Consider the following 26,248-nt stretch of genomic DNA (forward strand, 5'->3'; position numbering starts at 1 on the left):
CAATTGCACTCTTGGGCATTTATCTCAGAGCAATGAAAATTTATGTTCATGCACACCTGCACATGGGCTTCCCTGGCAGCACTAGTGGTAAAGAACCTGCCTACCAATGCAGGAGACATTCGAAACTCGGGTTTGATCCCTGGGTTGGGAAGATCCCCTGGAGGAGGGCATGGCAACCCACTCCAGTATTCTTGCTTGGAGAATCCCATGGACAGAGGAGCCTGTCGGGCTACAGCCCATAGGGTCACAGAGTTGGATACAACTGACGTGACTTGGCACGATGCATGGCACAAATCTGCACATGAATGTTCATGGCAGCTTTATCTGTAATAAGCCTAAACTGGAACCTCTCTGTATTTTTTTTTTTTTTTTTGCAACCTCATATGAATCTGGCGGGCATATTTAGCCATTCATGCTGTCAGGACCAATTCCTTCCATTCTATTTGTCTTTTAGGGTTTATAATTTGTTTTCAATATTTACAAATTCTCATTTTGACGTAGTTTCAGAAGGGGGATGGGATAAACACATATGATCAATGCATTATGTTTCTAATTGTTTAAAGTTTTTAAGTAGGGTTGTGACATTTGGATAGATCACCCTGGTGGTTTCTTAGAGGATAGTTATAACTGAGGGGCAAGATGAAACAGGAAGATATTATATTTCATTAATTTTAAGAGGCCATTTGGCACTTTTTCTTTTTTTCATTTGAACATATAAATTGGGATGTTTGACTATAACTATTAGCCAGAACAGTCATACTGTATTTGTCATACTGGCTCATAAGAATCAAAATTTGCCAAATAGGTGTCTGAGGCTTGGAAGAAAATTCCAGAGACAGAAAAGGAACATTCCTTTAAGAAATGCTGCATCACCAAAGCCCTTGATGGCATGCACAGAGGACTACATTGTATGGAAACCATGCACATCTGAGTCAAAAAAATGAATCATAAAATTTGCTGTCTGTGAGATTTCAGGAACACTGTTACCGTGTTACTCTTTTCTGTTTTCCTTTTTATGTTTTTCCATGGTAATGAAGTATGATAAAAACCTATACCTATAGAAACCTACACTTTCAATAAATACAAAATCAAAAAATCGAAGTGATAAGAAGGTATTATGTCACAGTGTATTTGTTACCTTTTTACTCATCGGGACATAAAGTAATAGTTTTACAACTGATGGCATCCAGGTAAGAGATAATAATCTGAAGTGGGACAGGGAGACGAGAGAAGAGAATACTTGAAATACTAAGAAGGAGAACTTGGTGAATTGTTAGAGGACAGGTGAAAATGAACGGGAAGGAAATCTAAGATAGTTTCCAGGTTTCTGGTTTGGGTAACTGAGTCGAGAGGGAAGGGGGAGTCAAATTTACGTTGCGTGAGGGGCTTGGTTGTGCAGATCGGATGAGAGGAGCTCTGATATTTACTTTGGCCCCGGGAGCCTGCGGCTCTGCCTTGATGGATTCAGCCTCCTCAGAGCTGTTTGTCAAAGGCAGGGAGATGAGGTGGAGATGGGCAGGGTGCAGGTACCTGGGCCCTGCCTAGATCGCCGAACACCCGCACCTCCCGGGGCTCGGGAGTCCGGGTCCGGGAGAGCCGAAGGCCCGCCCATCGCTGTCGGGGGAAGCTGCGTGATTGGCTGGAGACTGGCCGTGGGCGGGCCCGGACTCGAGGAACTGCTCAGCGATTGGCTGGGAGGCACCAAAAAAGGTCCAATTCAAATTACTGGAGCCGCCTTTCCAGAGGGTTGGCGCCGAGTTCCACCGAGTTAGAATGAGAAGAGAGCTGTGATTGGCCAATTTTCAGGGGCGGGCACTCTAGGCCTTGTTCGGCCTTCGCCTCGGGGACTAGCGCCCGTCCTGGGCATGGATTGGGCTGCAGGGTTGTCAGCTTGATCTGGGGGCGTGGCCAGCACTGATAAAGACTGGGGCCGGCGCGGCAACTGCAGTAAGTTCCACCGCAGTTAGACATCCGGTGGGCAGCTAGAGGCGGAGCTCGGAGGTGCGGGCGGCTTCACCGCAGCGTTTCCCGATCGGGTGTCTAGCCGCAGACTCCGGAGAGGAAACGGTCCTCTCATTCTTCTCTCGGTGACATGTGAGTTGACTCTGATGTGGGGGGCGCGACACCTCGTTGCCAACTCTCACCCCAGCGCCGGACTCTGCGGGACCGAAAATGGCGCATTGCAGCAGCTGCGGCGGCGCGGGGAACCACCGCCGCGCGCCGCCCCCGGGCCGGGCCACCCCCTCGGGAAGGGAGGCAGCACCCCATTCCTGCACCAGCCGCAGCCGGCACCGCACGGGCGCGGCCGGGGCGCGGGGGTCCCACCTTCACTGCCCCCTCTCCTCTCGCCTGCGGGACTCCTCAGTCGGGTCTCCGGCGAAGGTGGGGCATGGAGACACCCGAGAGGGGCTCCAGGCTCTTTCTTGTCACTGATCAAGGCGGTACTTAGGGCTTCTGGAAGGACAGTCATGGGTGCACCTGCCAGTTAGCTGCTTGGGTTGCTCTGCAGCGTCTGCATTTGTGTACATCTCTCAACCCGATCGCGATGAGCAGCCCCCTCTTGGTAGTGAGCAAAGCTTCAGAAACTTGTCTGCCAGTTCTCTGGTGAGCAGCTCACAAGGACTCCAGGGGCAGTGGTATGCAATTCCGAGCAGCCATTCATCCCAAGGCCACCCATAGAGGAGGTGTTTTCCTGTCAGTGAGTCTTAGCCAAGTATTTGGAAGAGAAATAGAGCTGAGGACCACTCCCGCACCTCCACCTTCCCTTAACACATTAGGCTTAGTCTCTAATAATCAATTTAGTCATCCGGTCATGACTGTCTCAAGATCCTAAGGGAGAACTATAGCTAGACAAGTGGAAGAACTTCCCATTCTTGCCCAGAGTCCTGGCCTGGTCCAAGACGTATTCATGTTGCTTCTCTTGGTGACAAAAAAAGGGAAAGATGTACTTATGTTACATAAGGCTTATAACTAGCCTTGGATATGTTACTCCTGCATGTTCCCAACTCCCAACAAGTAGTAAGTGAAATGGTCCCTTCCAAAGCTTTGTAACTATTTGTATTTGATTTCTACAGTTTTAACTGTATATGGTAGTTTACGTGTTTTGGCCAAGCCCTAGGATGCTCTGTGTTTTCATTTTGGGCAGGGGGAGCCTTATCCGCTGACTGGTTCCCAATAGCATCCATGTGGGATGAAGGAAGGAGGTGAGGAAAGCATGGTGACTAGAAGGGTGTCACGAGGTCTCTGACCTTAATCTTGTCATTGGTGCCACCAGCCTGGACCACTTCCAAGACCAAACACCGGCTGCTTCCTACTCATTGAATTTTCCACTTTCATCAGAGAACTAGATTGCTTAGCTCAGTAGTAGCAGAGGAGTCTAGTGGCTTCCAGAGCTCCTTATCTTTCCTTTGCCTCTTTTGTGCCTTAAAGGGAAATGGGAAAACAATTCTTTTAACTGGGACCAGTCAGGTGTCATCTGCTAGAGGAGCCTTTCTGAGGGGTTATTCTCTGTCTCTTTAGACTGAAATTTACTTAGAGAGGAGGAACTTCTGGGTATTAGTTCTATTGTGAATAGTCAAGGCTTTTCCTTTTTGGTGACTTTGTGATGGTTCATCCATAGTACGTTTACTCTTGGACTGCTCTGATGAGGTGTGCTTTGTGAGATTCTGCTTCTGTTTGAGGAGTTCTTGTAATTTCTCTTCTCCATCAAATTTGAGCAGTTTATCTCCTACCTATGAGTTCTTCCTTAGCAGAGAACAGCTCATGCCTTAGGTTAGACTTCTGAAAGTTCTTTAGGACATGAATTTAGCTTCTATGTGTTGGGAGTGTTGGGAGACATGGAGGGGGATTTATTTGGAGGACTCCATGCTTGATGGGGCTTCCTTGGTGGCTCAGATGGTAAAGAATCTGCCTGCAATGCAGGAGACCTGGGTTCTATCCCTGATTTGGGAAGATCCCCTGGAGAAAGGAATGGCAACCCACTCCAGTATTCTTGCCTGGGAAATCCCATGGAGAGAGAAACCTGGAGGGCTACAATCCATGGGGTTGCAAAGAGTTGGATACAAATGAGCGACTAACCCTTTTCATGCTAGATTATTCCCCCACCCTAAGGCTAAGGGAGAAAGAGAATGGTCTCTGTGTATATTCAGTATAGACCAAGATTTCTCTTTGGGACATAAAGAACTAGGAGAGTCTCCTAGACTTGATGCCAAATCTAGAAAAAGAAGGGACAGAATGTCCCTGATGCCTATACATTGAGGACTGTGTCCAGTATTTTTGTTTCCTGCCTAGGCTCTTGGAACAGACTCACAATTAACACAATTGGTTTGGGCCCCGGTTCTATCTAAGTGAACCCCCAACCTTCTCTGCCAAAAAATGAAGCAAGCAAACAGTTCTGACTCACTCCAACTACAGAGGCCTTTGGTGATTCTCCAAGTTGTCCTACAGTGGCCACGACACACTATAGTCGCTTCGTGAAACATACCAATAACTGACTCCCCTTCAGCAGAGTCTGTCCGCTTGGCCTTTATTTTTATATTCAGCCTTCGCAAAAAAAAAAAAAAAAAAAGAGCTGTAGGTCTGTATGCTTGTCCTGAGTGCTTGCTCAGTCGCTCAGTCATGTTTGACTCTTTGCGACCCCATGGACTGTAGCCCACCAGGCTCCTCTATCCATGGAATTTTCCAGGCAAGGCTACTGGAGTGGGTTGCCATTTCCTTCTCCAAAACTTGTCCTGAAGGTTTAGTTTTTTTGCATATAATTCTCCTAACCTGGATTTGAGTTTTCCAGGTTGACTTCTGGGAGGCAGAGAAATGACAATTAAGGTACAGCTGGCTCATTTGTCCCTGTAGCCATCGTACCAGAGTATGCGTTTGAGTTTGGGTCAGAGGACAGCCCAGAGGAGAGCTCTTGATGCCACCCTCCAGCCAGGGTGTTGCTGGGCCCCATCAGTTGCAAGATCTTTTGTTTTTTGCCTTGCGTCTCTGTATCTCCCCACTTGGCATTGCCAAGGAGCTAGACCCCTGCTGTTTGCGTATAACCTTATTGTTGCCACCACCTTGGTGCTGCGGGGCGGGAATGCACGGGATTCCTTTCTTGTCTCTGTACCCTTCTCTCCAAAGGTCTGCTCCAGCTCAGCCACCCACTGAAGGGGCAGAAGGGGCTGCCCCAGGTGGGGGTCCCCCTGGCCCTCCTCCTAATATGACCAGTAACAGACGACTACAGCAGACCCAGGCACAAGTGGAGGAGGTAGGTGGATAGCTTTTTCTCCGAGAGTTTCCAAATCATGGGAGTCTGGAAACTTCTCTTTATGTAGGGGGGCAGCTAATGGCTCTGGGAGGCAGGGCACCCTGTAGAATTAGGCAGGGCAGCCTTGGGGTGCTGGCCCCAGCTCTGGGGGGGCTTAGCCGCTCTGTGTTCCCATGCCCTGCTCAGGTTGTGGACATCATGCGTGTAAATGTGGACAAGGTCCTAGAGAGGGACCAGAAGCTGTCAGAGCTGGATGACCGAGCCGACGCCCTGCAGGCGGGTGCATCTCAATTTGAGAGCAGCGCTGCCAAGTTAAAGAGGAAGTACTGGTGGAAAAACTGCAAGGTGAGTGCTCCCGTCCCTTCCCTGTTATTTTCCTGGGTCTCAACGCACAGGAGGCAGGAAAACCCTTAGGTTCCACATTCTCTGTGGAATGTGGAATGGTTCCGCATCCTCTCTGCTGGCTCCTCTCTTGGGAGGAAATCTGGATAGCTGCCTTCCTAAGCTGCATTACCCGAGCTAGCCACCAGGGTACGCTAGAGCACTCAGAACCACTTACTGGAGGCCCTGGAGACCTTGAGGAGTTTGGAGGGGTTAGTTAAGCTGCTTTTTCCCAGAGGACCCCTATAAAAATTCTTACCTGTCCCTTCCGAAGACACACCAATGTCGACACAATGGCTGGGGTAGATACATATTTAAACACCTGCAGCTCTTGGGGAATGAGCTGAACACTTTATGATGAACAATGAACCAGATGACTAAAGGTTCATAGTTTGCATCTCCTCTGGTGTTCCTTTGAAAGCCTCCAGGCTACAGGAGGAGGGGAAAAGGAGAAGGTCGCAGATGCTCTGACGTTTTCGAGAAGCTCCAGCTGTGGTGGAGGGGTTACTGTCTGATGGGGGAGTGGGGTGGTACACAGCGCGGGGCCGGGGATTGCAAGGCTTCCAGCTATTCTGGGGGCTGTGTGGCTTCTTCCACTGTTCCCCAGGACTGAGGCGGTGCTGCTCTCGCATCCCCAGCCCGGGGCTCCTTCCCTCCTTCTCCGAACCCAAGGGCTCACTCTTTGTCCGTGTTCCCCCAGATGATGATCATGCTGGGAGCCATCTGCGCCATCATCGTGGTAGTTATCGTAAGTAAGTATCGCTGAGGTTGCTGGTGGGGTGAAGAGGTGGGAAGGTCCCGGAGTCTCCTCCCAGCCCTGCCTGCCTGCCTGCCTGCCTGGGGAGTGGGGCTGCTCTGACTGAGGTACGGAGATCAGATCGCTGCCAGGGTGGCGGGGAGGGTCATCATTGGGTGCTGGAGGGCAGAAGGGGCTTCCTGGATGGACCAGCCTTCCCTCTGCAGGACTGTGGGGGACGGTGGTCCCTCCTGTTCTGAGGAGGGGGGCTGTGCTCTTGTGTCACCGGCATGGGTGGAGGGGTGCCCGTGGGGATGGGACACCTGCGGCCACCCCTGGTGTGTAGTAACCTGATGTCATGTGCCCTCTTGTTGTCTCTTGTCTCTCTCTTTGCCATCTGGGACCTCCCGATTCCTGTGTCCAGTCTACTTTTTTGCTTGAGAACGTGCCACCCCGTCCCTGTTCCCCCCGGCCGTCTGGACTCATGTCCCTCTCTCCCTCTGTCTCTCCCCGGCACTCCCCCGTCCGCCTTCCTCCGTCCCAGCCCCGCTTCGCCATCACCCACTCCTCCTCCTTTGTTGCTTTCATTTGCACTCGGTCCCGCGACACCGGAAATGCTGCTCATGGTGCAGTCTTGAGGTAACTGCCTGGTAAACAACAGCGGGCATCTCCTTCCTCCCCTCTCACGCTCTCTCAAATTCCCCCAAAGGGTTGGAGGCGGAGGGCCTAGGAAGGGGCGGAGCTGAGGTGACCTGCCCAAGAAGGGGCCAGGACTAGAGGGAGGAGAAGAGGCTTGTGCTCCTGGTGTTGCCAGGAAAAGCCAGGTCAGGCTGCTGGCAGGAGGAGTCTGGGGACAGCTGGGAGAATGTCCCTCACCTGGAGTTCTTCTCTTGGGCCAGGCCTTGCGGGGGGAGCCTGGACCGGGTCTGCAGTCCAGCCTGGGCCTGGTGCAGGATGCCTTAAGAAAGTCAAGCCTGTTTTTCAGAGGGACATCCCATCTGTTAGTCTTAAGATTTTCTGTCTTCGGGGATCTTACCACCTTTTACTTTGTCCTCCAGCGACCTGGAGGACACATAGTCATAGCGAAAAAATGCCAGGACTCCCGTTCCCGTCCTAGAAGCAGTCCCGCCAGCTCATATCTGGATGGGGCGCTCGTCCGTGTTCTCTACACCATTCTGTGTTGCTCATGAGGGCGTCAAATAATTTCATATTTAGCCAGAGTTTGAGACTCTCACTGAATTTTACTGGCGTAGATAAAGAGAGGATGCCTGTGGGTTATAGAGACACAGTGTGTCCAGGGCCTAACCCGAAAATAACAAGCCTGGAGGAAGTCACTTCTCACCCTCTCGTTCTGAGGTTCCTGTTGCTCCTTCCTGTTGATGGAGGAGGATGAGGGGCTGGAGGTGAGGAGCCCTGGACCCTTGGGGAGTCCTTACCCCCCAATACTCCCCCAGTGAACTTGCTAAAGACAAGGGGGGCCCGGCTGTGCTCTGAGTGCTGAGGGAGCCCAGTGCCCGCAGCGACCCAACCCCGGAGTTGAGGTGGATGTCAACAGGCAGCCTGCTTGTGGGTCCTGTGCCGCCCTGGGGCCTCCTCACCCAGAGTGGCCTCTGTCCTTGTCGCAGTTCGTTCCCATCCACCCCGTCCACCTGGACTCCACGCTGCCTCCTCCGCTCCCCACTTCTCTGTGTGGTTTGTGGCACAGACAGTGGGACCCAAGGACGGGGTTGCTCGGCCTGTCTCAGGGGCTGAGGCTGGGTCTCAGGAAAGGGCACCGAGTGGGCCAGACCGGGCCCTCCGCCCCACCTGGTCCCTTCATGCCTCCCGTCCAGCCGTCCGCCAGCGGAAGGCGGCAGGGGGCCAGGCTGGGCTGGCTGGCCCTCCATGCAGTAGCATTTCACGACGTACAACCCCCCTGCCTCTCCCTCCGCCCCGCCCCTCCCTTCTCCTCATCCTGCCCCAGGGTGGGATGGAAGAGCTGGACGAAGGCAGTCAGTGTGCCCTCCTTACGGCCCCCCTCGAAGGCCTCCACTCTCCCCTGGGCTCCCCTTGCCTAACGCAGGGGGTCACCGCCAGAGAAGAACCACCACTGGCCTCGATGTGTCCCAAGCCTGGAGCAAACCCGCCCTCCTGGGCCGCCCCGTCACAGGAGATCACTTCTGGGTTCTGCCCCGTCTGTCCCAGAGGGAGTCTGCTCTGTGCTTCTGGGGACGCAGCTCTTCCACTCTCTTTCTCACCCCGCCTGTCCCCTCTTCTGTCTTCGCTGTCCCCACCCCCGCACCCCACACCCACGTGCATAAGCACATATGCACCTGAGCCCGGGGCTCGGCGGCCACATGGAGCCGAGGCCCCACAGCCCCTCCTTGTTTGCTGTGAGACGGTGCGGGGTCTCCACAGTGTGTCTGTCATCACCTCTCTCTTTTTTCCTAACGCCACTCTCCTCCATGTACAGAATAATAACAGATGTCCTTCCACCAAAGGCATGTATTCACCAATTTACTGTATTCTGAACAAAGGCCAAAAAATACAGCTTCCTACCACTAAAGCGACTCAGCTGTTGTTTGGGCTGGAGTGACCTCGGCGGGGCGGAGGGTGGTGTTTCTCTTTGGTTCCCTTCCCACGGTGCTTTGGGCCGGAAGGGTGGCTGACATGTGCCATCGCCCTTGAGATGAAAGGTCTGGGTGTTGGCAGGGGAAGTGGTCTCCGCTCTCAGCCTTCATGCCTGATGCCACCCGGCGGCTCTTCCAGGTGTGAGTGACAGGAACCCGTGGCAGGAAGCTGAGTGGCATCTCACTGACAGAACCTGCAGGTCTTCTCAGACAGCTGCCACCACCTCCCCTGGGTCCTGGGCCAGGCGCTCTGCTCCCCACGCCCCTGACGCACAGCCGTCTGCTGTCTATTCCAGTGTACTGACCAGACCCGTTCTAGAAATGACTAAAAGGAGCAATCTCTCCCTTGCAGCTGAGGGGGTCAGGGGCATGTAGAGTCCTATAATGTCCAGCAGCCATCCAAAGGGGCAGGAGCTTAACCACAGCTCAGGGTTACACAGAGCAGCTGGGACGGGGCCCTGGGGGCCACCTCTGAGGGTCTCTGTTTCACATCTTGGACACTTAGCAGGTAGAGTAGCAAGGCTGGGAGGCGGGGCCCCGAGTGGGGAAAGACAGGGAAGTGGAGAAGCTTTGCTTCTGAGGACACGTGGCACTTTTATCTGACAGAGTTCAGTGACTGTGTGTGTTCGTCCAATTCCTACCCTGTCCCGCTGTCCTTCCCCTGCTCCTTTCTGAATTTTTTTTCCTGGCGTCTTTTCCAGCCCCACACCTCCGCCTCCAAGCTGGCTCAGGTCTCCAGCTCCACCCAGACCCCTGCCTTCCTGCCACCCTGCCACCTCTCCACGCTCTCTCCCTTGGTATATTGGCCCAGGGCGTGCGATGATGGAGGGCAGGGGCCTGCAGAAATCCAGAGTCAGTGATCTGTGCCTTCTTTTTAGCTTTCTTGGGGCCTTTTGGAGTCTGGGACTCAGCTCAGAGTCCTTCTGGGAAAATGTGAATCTCTTACATTTAAGGCAGGAGAGCGGCTACCCAGAGTGCCTCGAGGTTTGGGGAGACATTGGTGAGGTAGCTAGGAGGAAACAGGAGGGAACGAGGTTGCTGTCAGTGGGGTAACCCCTAAGAGCTGGGCCTGCGCTGGCTTTATTCCTGGTCTAGGCGTGCCGGTGTTCAGAGCATCTGATCTCTAAGTGAGGGCGGTCAGGGATAGAACCCACGGTATCCAGGCGCTTTCTTACCTTGGCGTCTCTGCAGCCCCAGGAACAGCAAGCTCAGGACAAAGAGGATGCTGGCCAGAAGGACTCCCAGGGCTGACTTCTGCTCTGCAACTGACAGAGCCGTGGAGGGAAATCAGTGCAAGAATCATTCTGAACCCTCGCCCACAGCGTGTGCATGCAGGAAGGACAGAGTGTGCTCTGTGCGTGTGTGTGTCCCTGGCCGAGGAGCTCCAATCAGCTGCTCCTCTGCCCTCACTCAGGGACCAGGCACATGGGGTGCTGGGACCTGCTGGGGGTGGTTGTCCGCCTGTTACTCCACACACAATCCTCTACCTCTTCCCACTTCGTGACAACAGTTTTCCAAACTGTCTTACAAGAGAAATTTAGTTTAGATTAGCAGTTGACCCTGATGCTGGGAAAGATTGAGGGCAGGAGGAGAAGGGGGCAACTGAGGATGAGATGGTTGGATGGCATCACCGACTCAATGGACACTGAGTTTGAGGAAGCTCTGGGAGTTGGTGATGGACAGGGAAGCCTGGTGTGTTGTACTCCATGGGGTTGCAAAAGAGTCGGACAGGACCGAGCAACTGAACGAAGTTGTTGACAGTTAACCTGCAATTTTGTAAATAACTGGAGAGTGATGTAAGCTGAGGCAAAATCCCATAAACTTCAGGGGAGCTTATGGCCTTGCAAGCCACCAAGTAATGCATTTCAAGATGCAAACTCTTCATGCCATAAGACCTTTTCATGGAACATTGTAAAGCAGTTTTCCTCCAGTTAAAAAATAAAAGTATCAATGTTCAAAAAATAAACTTTTCAATATCCCCCAAACATTAAAAACAAAAAAGACCTTTCGATGACATTCTGTGGCCTCAGGATAAAGTTCAGCTGGAGGCCTGTTGTTATTTGCCCACCAATAGCAGCAGGGGGGTTAAAGCTGTAGAGAAATCAGGCGACCTATTGTTCACGTTTTCGGTTTTACCATTTTCTAGGCAGACAGCCTCGACTGGACATCTGTAAGTGCCCGTTGCGTCTGTGTGCTATGTCGCTTCAGTTGTGTCCGACTCTTTGCAACCCTCTGGACTGTAGTCTCTTACTCATCTCTAAAATGGGAGGTGTGAGAATGTGTGCTGGCCCACGTCTGAGTGCTCAGAGCATTGCTGGCTCAGTCCTGAATAAATACAAGCACCGCTCCCCCTTCCCCCCACACCCTTGCCCCTAGCTGTGCAGCTCCCCCGGTTCTTTTAGGCTGTTTTATAATGAGGCTGTCACACGTGCGTTCCTTCTGTCCTGGTGTTCCTGGCCCTCTGAGCCTCCCAGGCCTCCCCCTGCCCCCCTGGGGGGGGTCACCTGCCCTGATGGCCTAGTCTGTGCCTCCAGCTCCTCGAGGGCAGGATGAGGGACTGCTCAGCCCTGGTCTCCAGCTCCCAGCAGTGCCTGGCACCCCAGGACCCAGGGGATAATAAAAGATTCGGGGAACCTGTGGTCAGACCTCTGAAGGCCCCCACCTTGGGAAAGCAGCAGCTGAGACCCTGGGAAGCAGAACTAGGCCAGAGGGCAGGAGCCCTCAGCCCAGGTGTAGAGGTGGGGAAAGGAGGGCACTCCCATACCTGGTGGGGCAACCCAGGCGTGGACCCCCAGGGGTTCCTCCAGGGAGACGTGGGTGACCTGACAGGTGTAAGTGGCTCCTGCAGAGCTAGGCTCCACCGTCAGGGAGGAGGAGATGCTGTAGGTGCCAGCTGGGCTGCGCCGGAGGTTGGAGAGGGAGGCGCCAGAGACAGGGGCTGGGGAGCCACCCTGCTCCTCCCGGGTCCAGGTCACAGACACATCCAGGGGGTAGTAGCCAGCAACATTGCAGATGAGGGTGGCTGGCGGGGCTGTGTTCAGCAAGCTCAGTCGTACTTTGGGGGAAGCTGGAAGAAAGGAGGAGTGATCAGATCCCACAGGGATCACCGGGACAGCAGAGGAGCCTGGAGCCTTCTCCTCCTGCTGAGCATGACAGCAGGTTGTGGGGGTGGAAGGTTTCTACTCAGTGAGGTGCGGGGTACATCCTGGAGGCAGGACATAACAGGGCATGATTCCCACACGTCACTGAAAAACAACAGCAAAACCAGCTAGAGGTTGGCTTGCTTCTTAGCATCACTATCAGCCAGTGATTTTAAACACTCATGTAAGGTGATGTAAGAAAGTCGCTCAGTCGTGTCCGACTCTTTACGACTCCTTGGAATTCTCCAGGCCAGAATGTTGGAGTGAGTAGCCTATCCCTTCTCTAGCAGATCTTCCCGACCCAGGAATCGAGCTGGGGCCTCCTGTGTTGAAGGTGGATTCTTTACCAGCTGAGCTACAAGGGAAGCTTTGAAACAGTCCTCCCGGGGGAGGGGCCCCTCTCTGGTGGGTCAGTGGTAAAGAATCCACCTGCCAATGCAGGAGACACGAGTTTGATCCCTAGTCTGGAAAGATCCCCCTTGCCATAAAGCAACTAAGCCCATGAGCCACAATTAGTGAGGTTGTGCTCCAGAGCCTGGGAACCACAACTACTCAGCCCACAAGCTGCAACTACTGGAGCTCGCATGCCCTGGAGCTTGTGCTCTGCAACAAGAGAAGCCACCATAAAGAGAGACCTGTGGAGGGCAACTAGAGGGAAGTCCGGGGACCCAGCACAGCCATCGATAATAAATAAAAGATACAAACTTTAAAAAAAATAATAAATAAAAAGAAAAAGAAACAGTCCTTCCCGTCAGGACCGCTCCCACAGCCTCTCCTTGGTTTGGTGCTACTCCTCCTTAGAACGTGGTCCAGAAGGACTGGGGTGATGGGAGATAGCCACCTGGGGCAGGGCAGCAGGGTCTTGGCCGGGACACTTCTCAGTGGAATTATCCTAGGGCCTGATGGGAAACTGAATGGAATTCTCTGAGAGCCTGATGGGAAACAATCTGATGCCATCCGTGCTTCTAGGATAGAGAAGGCACTCGGGCTGTGGGACTGAAGTCCACCTCTCGGCAAAGTGCCCTTGTGTTTGATCCCATTCCAGAAAACACTCTCATAGGCATATTCCTTTCCCTCTCTGCAGGGTCACTGACCCTGGCCTCACCTTGGATGTCCAGCTGGATGACCTGTTGAGCTCGGAACAGGGAGGTGGTGATCTGGCAGATGTAGGCCCCCTCATCCTGTACAGTGAGGCTGGGGAGCGTGAGGGAGGCATCTCCAGCTGTGAGCAGCTGCCCAGGCTCCAGGGTGGCACCCTCCCGCTTGGCCTGCCCCTGCCCCGTGGTCCAGTGGTATACCAGCTGGCCACTGCCCTTATGCTGCAGCCGCCACTCCACGCTGGTAACATCCAAGCCAGGGGCCACGGAGTAGCCACAGTGTAGGGAGGCTGTGGACCCCAGCGGGAAATTCAGGGATGGTGTCTGTGTGGTCACCTGGAACTCCACTGTGGGAGAAAGTGAAACGTGTTAGCCACTCAGTCGTGTCTGACTCTTTGCAACCCCATGGACTATAAGCCTGTCAGACTCCTCTGTCCATGGGATTCTCCAGGCAAGAATACTGGAGTAGGCTGCCGTTCCCTTCTCTGGGGGATCTTCCTGACCCAGGGATCAAACCCTGGTCTCCTGCATTGCAGGTGGATTCTTTACCATCTGAGCCACCAGGGAGAAAGAGGGGTGATTGTGGACTGCTTCCTCCTTGAGGCCACCTGACTCCTGAGCTGTGGCATGCCTGGGGCGTGTTGAGAGACAGCGTGCACACGTGGTACTCTTCACCATTTTGGAGTCACTTACCCCCTGCACAATCTGATGAAAGTTATGGACCATACAAATTACACATGCAAAAGCATGGGTTACCGTGGACCCTCCGGTAGGAAGGAACTCCTGGAGCAGCCGGCAAAGCTCGTGGAAGCCTGGTTCTTCCACTTACTGGCTCTGTGACCTAGGGCACGCCACTCAGTGTTGCCGTGTTCATGTGCTTGGAGTCAGAGTTTAGAAAAGCACACGGTGGTGAAATCTGAGCCAAACATGCTGAACTTCAGTCTAATGAAGAAAAAGACAAATCCAAGTGGTGGGACATCTATAAGACAGCAGCTGGGCTTCAGAAACATCCAGGGGAACTTCCCTGGTGGTCCAGGGGGTAAGACTCCACACTCCCAATGCAGGGGGCCTGAGTTTGATCCCTGGTTGGGGAACTAGACCCTACATGGTGCAGCTAAGACCTGGCACAGCCAAATAAATAAAAGAGAGAGATAATGAACAAATTCTGTGGGCCTGTGTTCCACTCTCATCTTGAATCACTAGATCAGGCTAGCTGCTCCCTGGGAGATGCTGGTACTCACTTCACTAAGGCAGCTGTGGATAGCACATGTGAATAGAGCATCAGGTCTTATGTCCTCAGGTCACCCGACCAGGTGAAAATCATCCCCCTCTGGGGTCTTTGGGAAGAACAGACTGAGGCCTAGGGGACCCCCTGAGATGACCAGTGTGCATGGAGGCGGTCTTGTCCCCTCCCTTCTACTGTTCCCCCATCTCTGGCCCCTTTAAAAAAAATCAAAACTTTCCGCTGCTCTTCATTTTCTCACCTGCAGTCCGCAGAGTCCCCTGGGGGCTCAGGGGCAGTTTCAGCGTGGGATGCAAAACAGCCTCATTTTCAGCATCCTCAAGAGTCTTCATCACCATGGAGACACCTGGTCCCCCTCCAGATACCTGCACATTGGTGATGAACCAGGCTGCCGTCTCCACGGTGGCCTCTGGCCTGGGCTGGAGGAAATAGCGGGAGATCTCACAGGTTACCTCCTTCCCGCTGCAGTCGGCGTGGAGCAGGGCCTCGGCCTGGGGAATCTGTACCAGGTTCACTGCGGAGAGAAGAGGGCAGCACAGATATGGAGTTGGGTAGAGAATACCTGGGCTGATGGGAAGCCGGTGTGGGCGGGTCTACTTGGGAACCAGGCTCAGGAACTGGAGGGAGCACAGAAGGACTGGGGCACAGGGTGGATGGCGCGTACCTGAGGCCTCGAAAGTAATGAGTGGGTTGTCCTTGGTCAGTGTATCCACTTGGAAATCTGTGAGGCCTTCCAGGGAGCCATCGTCTGGCACTGGTACCTGCCTCAGCACCAGCACGGCCTTCACCATGTTCTCACTGCTGGCGAACCCTCCATGGTGTCCACCTTCTTCCATCAGAAAGCAGTCCAGGACCACATCCACCGCCTGCCATTGCCTTTCTGCTGCAGGGAACAGGCTGGTGTGAGCACCCTCTTGCCCAGAAAGTTACTCCTGTATTTACTCCCTGCCTGAAACTGCCAGGTCATCAAGGGTTAATCTTCCTGATCCCTAGTTCTTCTGTTTTACCCTGAACCAGATTTCTGAGCAGTACCTGCCTCTCCAGGTACACACTTCTTGGTGTGAATTATTTCAAGTCCTGGATTTCCCTTGCTTCAGAGGGATTTATAAAACTCTTATTTCCAACAATCCATGAAAAGCTCTCTCTCCCGTCAAAGGAATTCTCAGCCAAAGGAAATGAATGAGCAAAGCTGCATTGGGAGAGGAGACGAGCCTGTTTGTTGGACGTTAGCAGCCTCTCAACTTCCCAGTTAGTCCCCAGGGTCTGTTGCTTTTGCGGTATTACCGAGAAGGCCCCTAGCTCCTTGGTTTGGCTCTTTCCACGGAGTTCTCAGCCTCCCTCCCGAGCAAAATTGGTTTTCACCGTTACCAGCCGCGGAACCTTCCACCTGTTGGGCTTAGAGGACGCTTGGAAGCCATTCCCGGCCCCTTACTCTCTCTGGGACCTCGGGGAGGGTGGACTACCTGATGCTTCTTGAACTCAACGCACCCTACCAGCCAGTCCACCCGACTCACCGACGTTTGCTGCCCCGGAGAAAGCCAAGCAGAGCAGTAGGCACCACCCCTCGGCGCCCATGGGGGCTGCTCTCGGGCCCTCCTCCCCCGCCTCCCTTCTTCAGTCCCCTCGCTGGCCAGGGGTCGGCTGGAGAAGGGGCTTCAAACACCCCTGCTTGGTCGGCCGCCTGGCGCCGTCAGTTCTCTCCGCCTACTTGGCTTTCGCTTTCACTTTGAGAAAGTGGCATCGCGGCTGCCTTAGCCGCTGGCTGAAGCCATTGGTGCTGGAGTCAGAGTCTGGCTACTGTTCCTCCTTTCACCTTCTCGCCCGCAGAAGAAATCCCCTGGTGATTTCAGGACCTAACTCTGCTGCGTGCGCCCCTTTGCCCTTTTGTTTCCGATCAGCCCCAAGAAAGTGGAGAGAGAGTACGGGAACGGAGGCAGGTTGGAGGAATGAAGGGACTGATGACAGATGAAGGCTCCCCAGCAGCCGAGACCTTCTCTCACTTCCCTTCACCTACCAGCCCCGCCACCACCCTCTGGGACCCCAGCGCGTCTGCGCTGAAGAAAGCTCCGCCCCCAGATCGCGGGGTGGGCGTGGCCTGTGGGCATGGTGGGCGGGTCTGCGCGGGAAGTGGGCGTGGCCTGTGTTGGGAGACTGAGTTCAGAGCCGGAGAGTTATGCGCGCTGTGTTTTGTAGCTTTATTTCGTCAGGTTTCTGGACAGCACGTGGGCCTTACGAAGGCGGAATGCTTTCTGCCTGGAGCCCCAGCCCTCTTGCAGCTCAGGGCTGCAGCTGACCTACCCTGTCTGGAAAAGGCACACAGGATAGGTTCCCACGACTCCTCCCTCTTGAATGCAGAGTTCCAGAGAATAGCAAGGAGAGATAAGAAAGCCTTAAGTGAACAATGCGAAGAAATAGAGGAAAACTATAGAATGGGAAAGACTAGAGATCTGTTCAAGAAAATTGGAGATAACAAGGGAAATTTCATGCAAATATGGGCACAATAAAGGACAGAAATGGCAAGGACCTAACAAACAGAAGCAGAAGAGATTAAGAAGAGGTGGGAAGAATACACAAAAGAAGTGTACAGAAAAGGTCGTAAGGACCTGGATAACCACAATGATGTGGTCACTCACCTAGAGCCAAGTGGGCCTTAGTAAGCATTAGTAGGAGCAAAAACTAGGGGGGAGGTGATGGAACTCCAGCTGAGCTGTTTAAAAGCCTAAAAAGATGATGGTGTTAAAGTGCTGCACTCAACATGCCAGATTTGAAAAACTTAACAATGGCCACAGGACTAGAAAATGTCAGTTTAACTCCAGTCTCAAAGAAAGGCAATGCCAAAGATTGTTCACACTACTGTACAATCATACTCATTTCACATGCTAGCAAGGTAGTGCTCAAAATCCTTCAAGCAAGGTTTCAGCAGTACGTGAACCAAGAACTTCCAGATATATAAGCTGGATTTAGAAAAGGCAGAGGAACCAGAGAACAAATTACCAACATCTGTTGGATCATAGAAAAAAGCAAGGGAATTCCAGAAAAGCATCTACTTCTGCTTCATTGACTACACTAAAGCCTGTGACTGTGGATTACAACAAACTGTGGAAAATTCTTAAAGAGATGGAATGCCTTACCTGTCTCCTGAGAAATATGTATGCAGGTCAGGAAGTTAGATAACAGTAGCAGTTAGAACCAAACATAGAACAATGCGCTGGTTCAAAGTTGAGAAAGGAGTACATCAAGGCTGTATATTGTCACCCTGCTTATTTAACTTCTATGCAGAGTACATCATGTGAAGTGCCAGGCTGGATGAATCACAAGCTGGAATCAAGATTGCCAGGAGAAATATCAACAACCTCAGATATGCACGTGATAACACCCTAATGGCAGAAGGTGAAGAGGATCTAAAGAGCCTCTTGATGAAGGTAACAAAGGAGAGTGAAAAACCTGGCTTAAAACTCAGCATTCAAAAAATGAAGGTCATGGCATCTGGTCCTATCACTCCATGGCAAATAGATGGGGAAAAAATGGAAACGGTAGCAGATTTTATTTTCTTGGGCTCCAAAATCTTTGTGAACGGTGACCGCAGCCATGAAATTAAAAGATGCTTGCTTCTTGGAAGAAAAGTGAAAGTGAAATTGTTAAAGTGTTTGTCCCTCTGTTGTGTCCTACTGTTTGTGACCCCATGGACTGTAGCTCACCAGGCTCCTCTGTCCATGGAATTCTCCAGGCAAGAATACCAGAGTGGGTTGCCATCCCTTCTCCAGGGGATCTTCCTGACCCAGCGATCAAACCCGGGTCTCTCACATTGCAGACTCTTTACCGTCTGAGCCATTAGGGACAACAGCAAACAGTGACAAATCTAGACATCGTATTAAAAAGCAGAGACATCACTTTGTCAACAAAGTTCTGTATAGTCAGAGCTATGGTTTTTCCAATAGTCATGTACAGTTTTGAGAGTTGTACTATAAAGAAGGTTGAGCAATGAAGAATGATGCTTTAGAATTGTGGTACTAGAGAAGACTCTTGAGAGTCCCTTGGACAGCAAGGAGATCAAACCAGTCAGTCCTAAAGGAAATCAACCCTGAATATTCATTGGAAGGACTGATGCTGAAGCTCCAATACTTTGGCCACCTGATGTGAAGAGCCGACTCACTGGAAAAGATCCTAATGCTGGGAAAGATTGAGGGTAGAAGGGAGTGACAGAGGATGAGATGGTTAGATAGCATCACCGACTCAATGGACATGAATTGAGCAAACTCTAGAAGATAGTGAAGGACAGGAGAGCCTGGTGTGCTGCAGTCGGTGGGGTCACAAAGAATCGGACATGACTTAGCGACTGAGCAACAATGGTTTCTCAAGTCTGCACACAGGAAAGGTCCTGATGAGAGGGTGGTGCTGAAATTCGAGGTGCCCTCTCTTGATCTCCTTGGATGGTCAGTGGGGTGAGGTGGAAGCTAGGACTTGATTGCAGTGATGGCCTTCTCTGAGGAGCACTGGCTCAGAGTAGGAAGTAAGCTCTGGTTTTCGGTAATCCTCCTGAATGGGGATGGCACTGCCCTCTTCCTCACTGGGACAGGTGTAAGGACAAGGCTCTGCAGGTGCCACTGGACTTTCTCCTGCGTCTGCAGAGGAGAATCAGAGGAGTTGTTGGCCCGTGGTAGAGGAAGGGTGAAGGGAGAAGGGGTGAGTGAAGGCGGGCTGTCAGGAGGGCCCCAGCATAGAAGAGGGGAAGAGAGGCGACAGGCTGGTAAAGATGGAGCTGGAGAGGCCCAGAGGTTCCAGATTGGGTGGCAAAGCCAAGATGGTGGGGCGGGGTGGGGTGCAGGACCTGTATTTTGTCTCTTACTTAATCTCTTACTTAATTTTCTTTGTTGATGGAGGAACAGGGCTCCGACTATGGTGAAAGCAAGAAACATTCCAGAGAGAAGCACAAAGATGCGGACGCAGTTCACGCTGCACAGGGACCTTTGGGCTGTGATGGGGTGGGCAGGGGTCACAAGGGGGCTTGGGGGAGGGCCTAGCCCTTGATTCCCCTCAGCCAAGCCCTCCTGCCCACTTCTCTCCCCTTCCCCACCTTCTTCCCTTCCCCCCACCGTTGGACCATGTCCTTTCCTAATCTCTGAACTCTGCTTCTGTTTTTTCTTTTCATTTATTTTTGGCTGTGTTGGGTCTTTGTTGCTCCGTGGCATGTGGGATCTTAGTTCCCCCTCTAGGGATCGGGCCTATTTTTGGAAGCGAGGATTCTTTACCACTCAACTTCCAGAGAAGTCCTTTCTTCCTCTTCTTACCCCTGCTCCTAGGAACTTTGTGGCTGGCTTCCCTTCTGAGGGCTTCCCTATGGGCTCAGACAGTAAAGAATCTGTCTGCAATGTTGGAGACCTGGGTTCGATCCCTGGGTTGGGAAGATCCCCTGAAGAAGGGAACGGCTCCCCACTCTAGTATTCTTGCCTGGAGAATTCTGTGGACAGAGGAGCCTGGTGGGCTACAGTCCAAGGGGCCGCAAAGAGTTAACGGGACTGAGCAACTTTCCCTTTCCCTTGTGAACCCTCCTGCATGCATCCTCCTCCTCTCTTGGGGTGGGGAGCGGGGAGAAAACTCACGTGACCAGTGGGTTGAGAGAGTCGCGGGCGGCAGCCACCTGGAGTTGGCCAGAGTTTGAGTGTGCCGATCTGTCCTGGCCTCTGGGATCTCTGGAAAAGCAGACTAGTTGGGTAGCAGCCACGGGCCCCGGAGGGCACAGGGCAAGACTGAAGGCCTGAGAGGCCCTGGGGGAGATGAGAAGGTGGAGACAGGGTGACAGGAGGCAGCTTATGTGGGGCTGGGTATAGGAGAGAGGTGCTGGTTGGGGTGTGATCAGACCATGGGTTGCCTGGAATTTACCTTCAGCATAAGGTAATTGGGAAGGTTGTGGGTGTGGGCCTGGGGCTTGGGCTGGACCATCACACTCCATACAGTCCTTGTCCCTGCACTGCTGGCCCTCGGGGCAGGCACACTCCGAGTTAGCCGTGAGGGTGCAGTTTCGAATGAGAAGACCTGGAGACAGAGGAAGGGGAGGGAACACGCAGGGTCCACTGGCTTAATCCCCGCTCCAGCCCCATCCCAGGCCCACCTCTAGGGATGTGCTACCCTTCCCATCCCTGCCTCCCTGCCCCATTCCACCCAGGCCTGCCCCTCCTCCACCATCACCCAGTGTTTTTGCCAATAGTGTTATTGTTATTCAAGAACACCTCGAACCTTCTAGAAACTTCATGGTTCAGAAGTTGAAACAGCTTGCATGATTTTCCCTCTCACTCACCCATGCTTTTGAAACTCCTTACTGAAGTATACTTACCGAGAGGTATACAGGTCACAAACATCTCATATAAAACATCTCAGATGAGAACTGGGACAAATCAGACTCAGGTGTAACTAGCACCAGATTAAGAAACAAGATGACCAGTCTCATTCAGTTCTAGTCACTAACATCCTTCCCACCAAGAATAGCCACTGACTTCCGGACCTCTTAACACCACGAGCTGGTCTTGCCAGTTTCTGAACTCTGTGCATGGAAGGAACCCTGTGTCTGTGCTCGTCTGTGCCTGCTTTTACTCAGCTCTTGGTGAGACTGATCCACAGTGTTGAGTGACTGCGAATCATTCATTCTCACTGTTGCATAGTTTTCCATGGTGTGGCTACACCATGACCTATCCACTCCTCTACTGTTAACCGGCATTTGGGTAGTTCATTGTTAGCAATTGTTAGCAAGTGGGAACCGCTGTGATCTCGGACAGGTTTTTCACCTGTACTGACATCCTTTGCCTTTAAAACAGAGATTGTAGTCGAGTGTAGAGGTCAAGTGCTGAGTGGCTACCAATCAGTGATCCTGGGGCAGGAGGGTAGGAAGGGCACTTCGTGGGCTGGGCTCCCAGGTGGTTGGCGGTAAGAAGAGAAGGGTGATTCTGGGGAAGGTGGAGCTCGGACGTGGGCCAGGCCTGAGTGGGAGTCTCTGGGGGCGATTGCTTAGGGCAGTGCACTCATGGGAACCCAGGGAAAGCAGCCCTCACAGGTGAGATAGGGCTACAGAAAGGGACGTCTGAGGATGCTGAAGACTACCATCAACCCTAACAATTTCCTTAGCACATGCCTTTGGTCAGGAAAGGGTGTGAATTTCTTCTTATCCTTATTTCTTCTCATCTTTATGCCCCTGTGGCATTTCCTTTCTGAATTCTGATTTGTAGTCGCTACTAGAACTTGTTTTCCTTGTGGCTCACTGGGAATTGTGAGCCAGCCGGGAGGGACAAGGATCTAGAAGAGCATTGATGGGGAAGGGGGGGATGGTGGTGGTAGACATGGGAAAGTGTAGGAAAGGTGGAGGAGATCCAGAAGGGTACCTGCCAAAAGGGATGGGAAGGGTTAAAGAAAAGGGGCTGGGATTGATCAAAAGTGAGTGAAGTGCCACTGTTTTCAGTGGAGCCTTCAGGAGCCTGGGAGTTCTCTTTGCCGTGTATAACCTGTGCACAGAATCCCATGCTGATTGCAGGCACTCGTCCATCTTACAGATGGAAACACTGAGGTTCAAGAGGACCAAACGCAGTCAACTTCTTTCCAGTGTCCCTGAGTCCTGCAGCCAGTCCTGCCTGGGTGCTTTGGGGCTCTATGGGCTGAACCTCACAGAGGAAGATCGTGGGTTGCACTGGGCCAGAGAGAAGTGAAGGGGGCTGGACTGGCTCAGTACTGGAAAGAGGCCTTCCAGTGGGGCCTGCAGAGTGAGTTAGGGGGCTTCGGCTAAAATAACCAAAAACCCAATATTGCTTGGGGTTTTGGCCAAGAAGAGAGACACACCCATGTATAGTCCTATTTGTAAGTATACTGAGGAATACCTCTTGTGTTTTACAGATGTTGCCACTTGACTGTTTTGCAGTGGCAAAACCTTGTATTTGTTTTAAAGAATACAGTATTGAAAAAGCTAACTAGACTCAATGCATTTACAGGCAAGTAATATCGTGCTTGAGTTAAATAGCCCTCAAGCGTATCCTGCTGGAGAATATCCATGATCTGTGTACACTGGCATATACATCATTTCAAAAGTTCTAGCTAAAATGGAGAAAGCATGAAAGTGTTCACAACGCAGCTGCTATTTCATTTCTTAATTGTAAAAAAGATGACATCACAAAATAAAACTCAAGCCACATACACATTCTCTTTCCTAAACTGGCTTTTGGAGGGGATAAAAAAAAAAGGTTGTGGTCCACTAGCTTGTATTGTCACGTCCTTAGGAAGATATATTCCAAGTTCCAGAACAAATGTGCCCTCTGAGAACACCACCAATTCATCAGTGGGGGAGGAGGTAGGAATGGGGGGTGAGTTGCTCATCTGAAATCTAGGGTCCCAGAGCCACTTCCTGTTTTGCATGGATCGTAGTCATAGACCCTCCTCATCAGTCCGTCAAACTCTGCTCACCCCTGCCCTGAACCACTTCTTCGCAGTGCTCCCTGTACATCAACATGCCTTGCCCAGGGCACCCCAGTTCCCACCAGGGGCTCCACTGAAGCCACAGAAGCTCAGACTCCCCCCGCCCCAACCTTCTTGCTTCTCCACACCAGCTCTCTGCCTTGCTCCCCCTAACTCTGGCCCACCTCACCAGAGTTACAGTGCCGGCAGCTCTCACAGTGGGGCCGGCTGTGGTGGTCCGGTGTGAAGGAGACCCCTGGTGTACATGGATCACATTGAGCCGCCTCTCCGTGCTGCTCACAATCCTTCACCAGGAACGTTCCTGTGAGCAGAGTGCCAGGGTCAAGGCCCCAGGAAAGCCACACCCCCGCCCTCTCCAAGGGGCTGCCTCTTGGCCTCTGCAGCATTCCTCCTTGCTTCCCTCCAGTCCCAGGCCTGGTCCTGTCTCTCCCCAAGCAGCTGGCCCCTGGCAAGGCCCCCTCTTACCTGGTTCACACATCTGACAACACCATCCTCCCTGAGCCCAGTAGTGCTTCTCCGGACAACTCTTGGGGCCTGGGGTTGCTGAGAGCCCCGCCAGGGTCCCCAGAACCCACAGCCAGCAGGGAGGTAGCCGGGCCATGACTCCTGCCCCGGGGGGAGCTCTTCCTGCACCCCAGCTGCTGACTGCGGGCCTCGGGGCGGGGCAGCAGGGTAGGGGGGAGCTGGCACCTTCCCAGCTGGGCGCTGGTGTCTCTTCTTAGCACCTCCAGGGCAGGTCTTCTCGAAGTCGTCCCGAGTTGGTGGCAGGCTGACCTTTGATGCAGTTGAAGCTCCCTCGTAGCTGTTTTTCACTCAGGCAGTCACTGCCACCCCTCCCCTTTTCCTGTGCTGGGTGCTGGGTGCTGGGTGTGGGGCCGGCTCTGTCAGAAGACCTGCTCTCTTCGAAGATGCCCCGGATGCCCAGCCTCTCGTGGTCTCTGTCTCCTGAATTGAATTGTCTCTGCTTGCCACTGTTACCAGGTGTTGGATGTTCACAGGGATCTGCCTCCCGTATTCACACATCTGTACACAGAAATGCCCACCTTTGCCCCCAACCCTGTTCACAGCTGCGTGTCCCCACGCCTCCCCCACGTCGCTTCCTACACAGATGTCATCAGTTTATAGAGAAGGGAAACTAGAACTGAGTACAGGTGTGCACGCTGTCCTCTGAAACTCTTGGGGGGCAGGGAGGTCAGATAACGCTCCGAATTTTTCAGATTTGGGGAAGAAACCAGCCCCATACGACAAATTCTTGGGTCTGGAGCATTGCTCACAACCAAGCACAACGTTCCTGTCCCCAGACTATCCACCGTTTCGGTGGGTGGATAACGGCTATAACCAGCCTCGCGTCAACTGACGTCTGGTTTTATGGCCAAAAGAGTTTGCTTTGGGATTGTTCAGAATTGCACACAAGAGACTTGAACCTGTGTCTGGGCTCTGTTGGGTTGTGTGCCAGGAGCTCACGCATGGTCACTTAACCTTCCTGCCAGGCCTCCCACCCCTTCTACCATCTGCATCCTCCCCTCCCACCACCCGCTGTGTCTGCCCACTGTGCTGGCCCTGGAGCACTGGAGGGTCTGCTCGCCCAGCTTAGGGCACTTGGGATTAAAGGCTGATCCCTGTTATCTGTGGCTCTCCTGGGAAGACTGATTTGGGGATGTTAGAACAGTGGAACTTTCCTCTCTTTGAGTCCCAGGAGCACATTGGTCATAGCCTGGTTTCTCCAGGCTATTTTTTTCACTCAGGGTCTTTGCATTTTCCATTCTGCTCATGAAACCTCACACCCCTGTGGGCTCCTCTGTCAGATCTGTTCTCTGTCTCACTCTTCGGTTTCCTTTCTCTTCATTTTTTCCATCCTCCTGCCTTTCCCCAGCCTCCTCTACTCTTCAGGAGGGTCCTCTCGAGTGGGAAGCCACACAGGGGTGTGATCTGAAGAGGTGCTTGTGCAAAACCATCCCATTGGCTATATCCAACCAAGTGCCTGAATTCCTCCCCCCCCCCGAGAGAGTCCTGGGGATCTGAGGATTCTGCTGCCACCAGTACCTGCATTCCCAGATTATGGTCTGTATCTTCACTGTTGGTCTTTTTTTTCTCCTGCATGGCTTGCCAGATCTTAGTTCTGAGATCAGGAATTGAAACCTGGGGCCTCAGCACTGAAAACAAGGAGTCCTAACAACTGGCGTGCCTGCTAATTGCTTCAGTCACATCCAACTCTTCAGTTGTGTCAAGTGGACTGTAGCTGGCCAGGCTCCTCTATCCACGGGGATTCTCCAGGCAAGAATACTGGAGTGGGTTGCCATGCTCTCCTCCAGGGGAGCCTCCTGACCCAGGGGTCAAACCTGCATATCTTACTGTTCTTTACCACTAGCGCCACCTGGGAAGCCCCCTAACTACTGGACCACTAGGGAATTCCCTTCCCTGTTGGTCTTAAACTTAAAGGCAGCCTCAGAGAGAGATGTAGGGATGGAGAACGAGAAGAATGAGGAGGAGCTGGGGACCTTTAGGGAGAAACTGGCCAAAGAGGGAATTGAGGATGCTGAGAACTAACCGCCTCCACTAGACCCTGGGCTCCCGCACAGGAGGCCTCTTTCCTCTGGGCCAAGGCCCGTCTCTTCCTCTACTCTTCACTCTCTGGGGGCGGTAGGGAGGGGCGGGGAGGCAGGAGCAGAGTCTGCCCGGCTCTGCTGGAGAACTCCTGGCCAGGAGTCAGACTTCTGGCCCCAGCTCCTCTGGACGAATGGAGTGACTTCATCTGCCTCTTGGGCTATTTGCACCAACTTCCGGTGGGCCTTGCCTGTCCTGGATCTTGCTCTGGACCGGACAGTCTTTCCTGTTCTCCACTCACCTGTGGGTGCAGCCTGCTGACTTCTCCCCATTGAGTCCTCCACCACCACTTTCTCTTTGGGGATTCAGCTTCTCCCCACCCCTCGGCTGGCGCCGAGATGCATGATATTTTCCCAGAAAGGTCCCTCCCGTTCTTGGATCTCCGGAGACAGAAGTCCTTCACCTCTGATGACTCTCATCACTCTGGGGAAGGTAATCTGGAGCAGAGGCAGAGGCTTGGCCATCAGCTGAGGTTCCCCTTGCTCCATATCCCTAGACAGGACACCCCGTGTCTTCTGGTGAGGACAGGTCCCGCTTAGAGAAGGAAGAACAGTGCCCTGGACTTGCAAGGATTCCTGTGGGTTGGATGTGAAGGTCACCTCTGCTTTTGCTTCCTCTTTCAACGGAAGCCTTGTTCCTGTCTCTCTGCTCCTGGGTGTTCCCGTACCTCTGCCCTGCCACAGGCCCCGGATGGGGGACACAGGCCCATGTTGGATTTTCCCCCAAACCACCTAAAAGCAGA

The 26,248-nt window shown here is 52.9% G+C and overlaps 3 protein-coding genes across 9 annotated transcripts; 1 reads left to right on the plus strand and 2 right to left on the minus strand.

Moving 5' to 3' along the window:
* Window positions 1-1,957: 1,957 nt before the first annotated feature.
* On the plus strand, window positions 1,958-8,898 carry VAMP1 (vesicle associated membrane protein 1). 2 transcript variants are annotated; one of them, XM_052639607.1, is made up of 5 exons: window positions 1,958-2,094; window positions 5,119-5,245; window positions 5,432-5,590; window positions 6,327-6,378; window positions 6,787-8,898. In XM_052639607.1, coding segments are annotated over exons 1-5 (357 nt in total). In that variant the 5' UTR covers window positions 1,958-2,092; the 3' UTR covers window positions 6,804-8,898. The 2 variants fall into 2 exon arrangements, with proteins under 2 accessions (XP_052495567.1, XP_052495566.1); XM_052639606.1 differs by lacking the exon at window positions 1,958-2,094 and having other exon boundaries at window positions 5,075-5,245.
* Window positions 7,637-16,466, minus strand: TAPBPL (TAP binding protein like). Of its 6 annotated transcripts, none has more exons than XM_052639603.1 (7): window positions 15,966-16,466; window positions 15,116-15,334; window positions 14,693-14,965; window positions 13,217-13,555; window positions 11,736-12,038; window positions 10,147-10,236; window positions 7,637-7,735 (listed from the first exon to the last, which is right to left on the minus strand). In XM_052639603.1, exons 1-7 carry the CDS (start codon window positions 16,024-16,026, stop codon window positions 7,701-7,703), a joined length of 1,320 nt encoding a protein of 439 aa, XP_052495563.1. In that variant the 5' UTR covers window positions 16,027-16,466; the 3' UTR covers window positions 7,637-7,700. The 6 variants fall into 6 exon arrangements, with proteins under 6 accessions (XP_052495563.1, XP_052495560.1, XP_052495559.1 ...); XM_052639600.1 differs by lacking the exon at window positions 7,637-7,735 and adding an exon at window positions 8,840-9,024 and having other exon boundaries at window positions 15,116-15,331; XM_052639599.1 differs by lacking the exon at window positions 7,637-7,735 and adding an exon at window positions 8,840-9,024.
* Window positions 16,467-18,885: 2,419 nt separating this feature from the next.
* On the minus strand, window positions 18,886-23,503 carry CD27 (CD27 molecule). Its single transcript, XM_052641158.1, has 6 exons — window positions 23,368-23,503; window positions 23,072-23,203; window positions 20,332-20,484; window positions 20,052-20,141; window positions 19,298-19,423; window positions 18,886-19,073 (listed from the first exon to the last, which is right to left on the minus strand). The coding sequence occupies exons 1-6, from the start codon at window positions 23,501-23,503 to the stop codon at window positions 18,886-18,888; spliced, it is 825 nt and encodes a 274-aa protein (XP_052497118.1).
* Window positions 23,504-26,248: the final 2,745 nt, after the last annotated feature.

This window comes from Budorcas taxicolor, chromosome 5 (genome assembly GCF_023091745.1).
Source record: "Budorcas taxicolor isolate Tak-1 chromosome 5, Takin1.1, whole genome shotgun sequence".
NCBI classification, from domain to species: domain Eukaryota; kingdom Metazoa; phylum Chordata; class Mammalia; order Artiodactyla; family Bovidae; genus Budorcas; species Budorcas taxicolor.

What these genes read in the sequence shown, in the direction of transcription:
- TAPBPL (XM_052639599.1), bottom strand. Translation starts at nt 16,026, where the DNA reads ATGGGCGCCGAGGGGTGGTGCCTACTGCTCTGCTTGGCTTTCTCCGGG. An exon ending in CATTACTTTCGAGGCCTCAG is followed by an intron (nt 14,966 to 15,115) that starts GTACGCGCCATC and finishes TTCTCTCCGCAG; the next exon opens with TGAACCTGGTACAGATTCCC. An exon ending in CGCCTGGGTTGCCCCACCAG is followed by an intron (nt 10,237 to 11,735) that starts GTATGGGAGTGC and finishes CGGCTCTGTCAG; the next exon opens with TTGCAGAGCAGAAGTCAGCC.
- VAMP1 (XM_052639606.1), top strand. Translation starts at nt 5,075, where the DNA reads ATGCACGGGATTCCTTTCTTGTCTCTGTACCCTTCTCTCCAAAGGTCT. An exon ending in CCCAGGCACAAGTGGAGGAG is followed by an intron (nt 5,246 to 5,431) that starts GTAGGTGGATAG and finishes TGCCCTGCTCAG; the next exon opens with GTTGTGGACATCATGCGTGT. An exon ending in ACTGGTGGAAAAACTGCAAG is followed by an intron (nt 5,591 to 6,326) that starts GTGAGTGCTCCC and finishes GTGTTCCCCCAG; the next exon opens with ATGATGATCATGCTGGGAGC.
- CD27 (XM_052641158.1), bottom strand. Translation starts at nt 23,503, where the DNA reads ATGGCCCGGCTACCTCCCTGCTGGCTGTGGGTTCTGGGGACCCTGGCG. An exon ending in CCAATTACCTTATGCTGAAG is followed by an intron (nt 20,142 to 20,331) that starts GTAAATTCCAGG and finishes CTGCTTTTCCAG; the next exon opens with AGATCCCAGAGGCCAGGACA. An exon ending in AAAATTAAGTAAGAGATTAA is followed by an intron (nt 19,074 to 19,297) that starts GTAAGAGACAAA and finishes TCTCCTCTGCAG; the next exon opens with ACGCAGGAGAAAGTCCAGTG.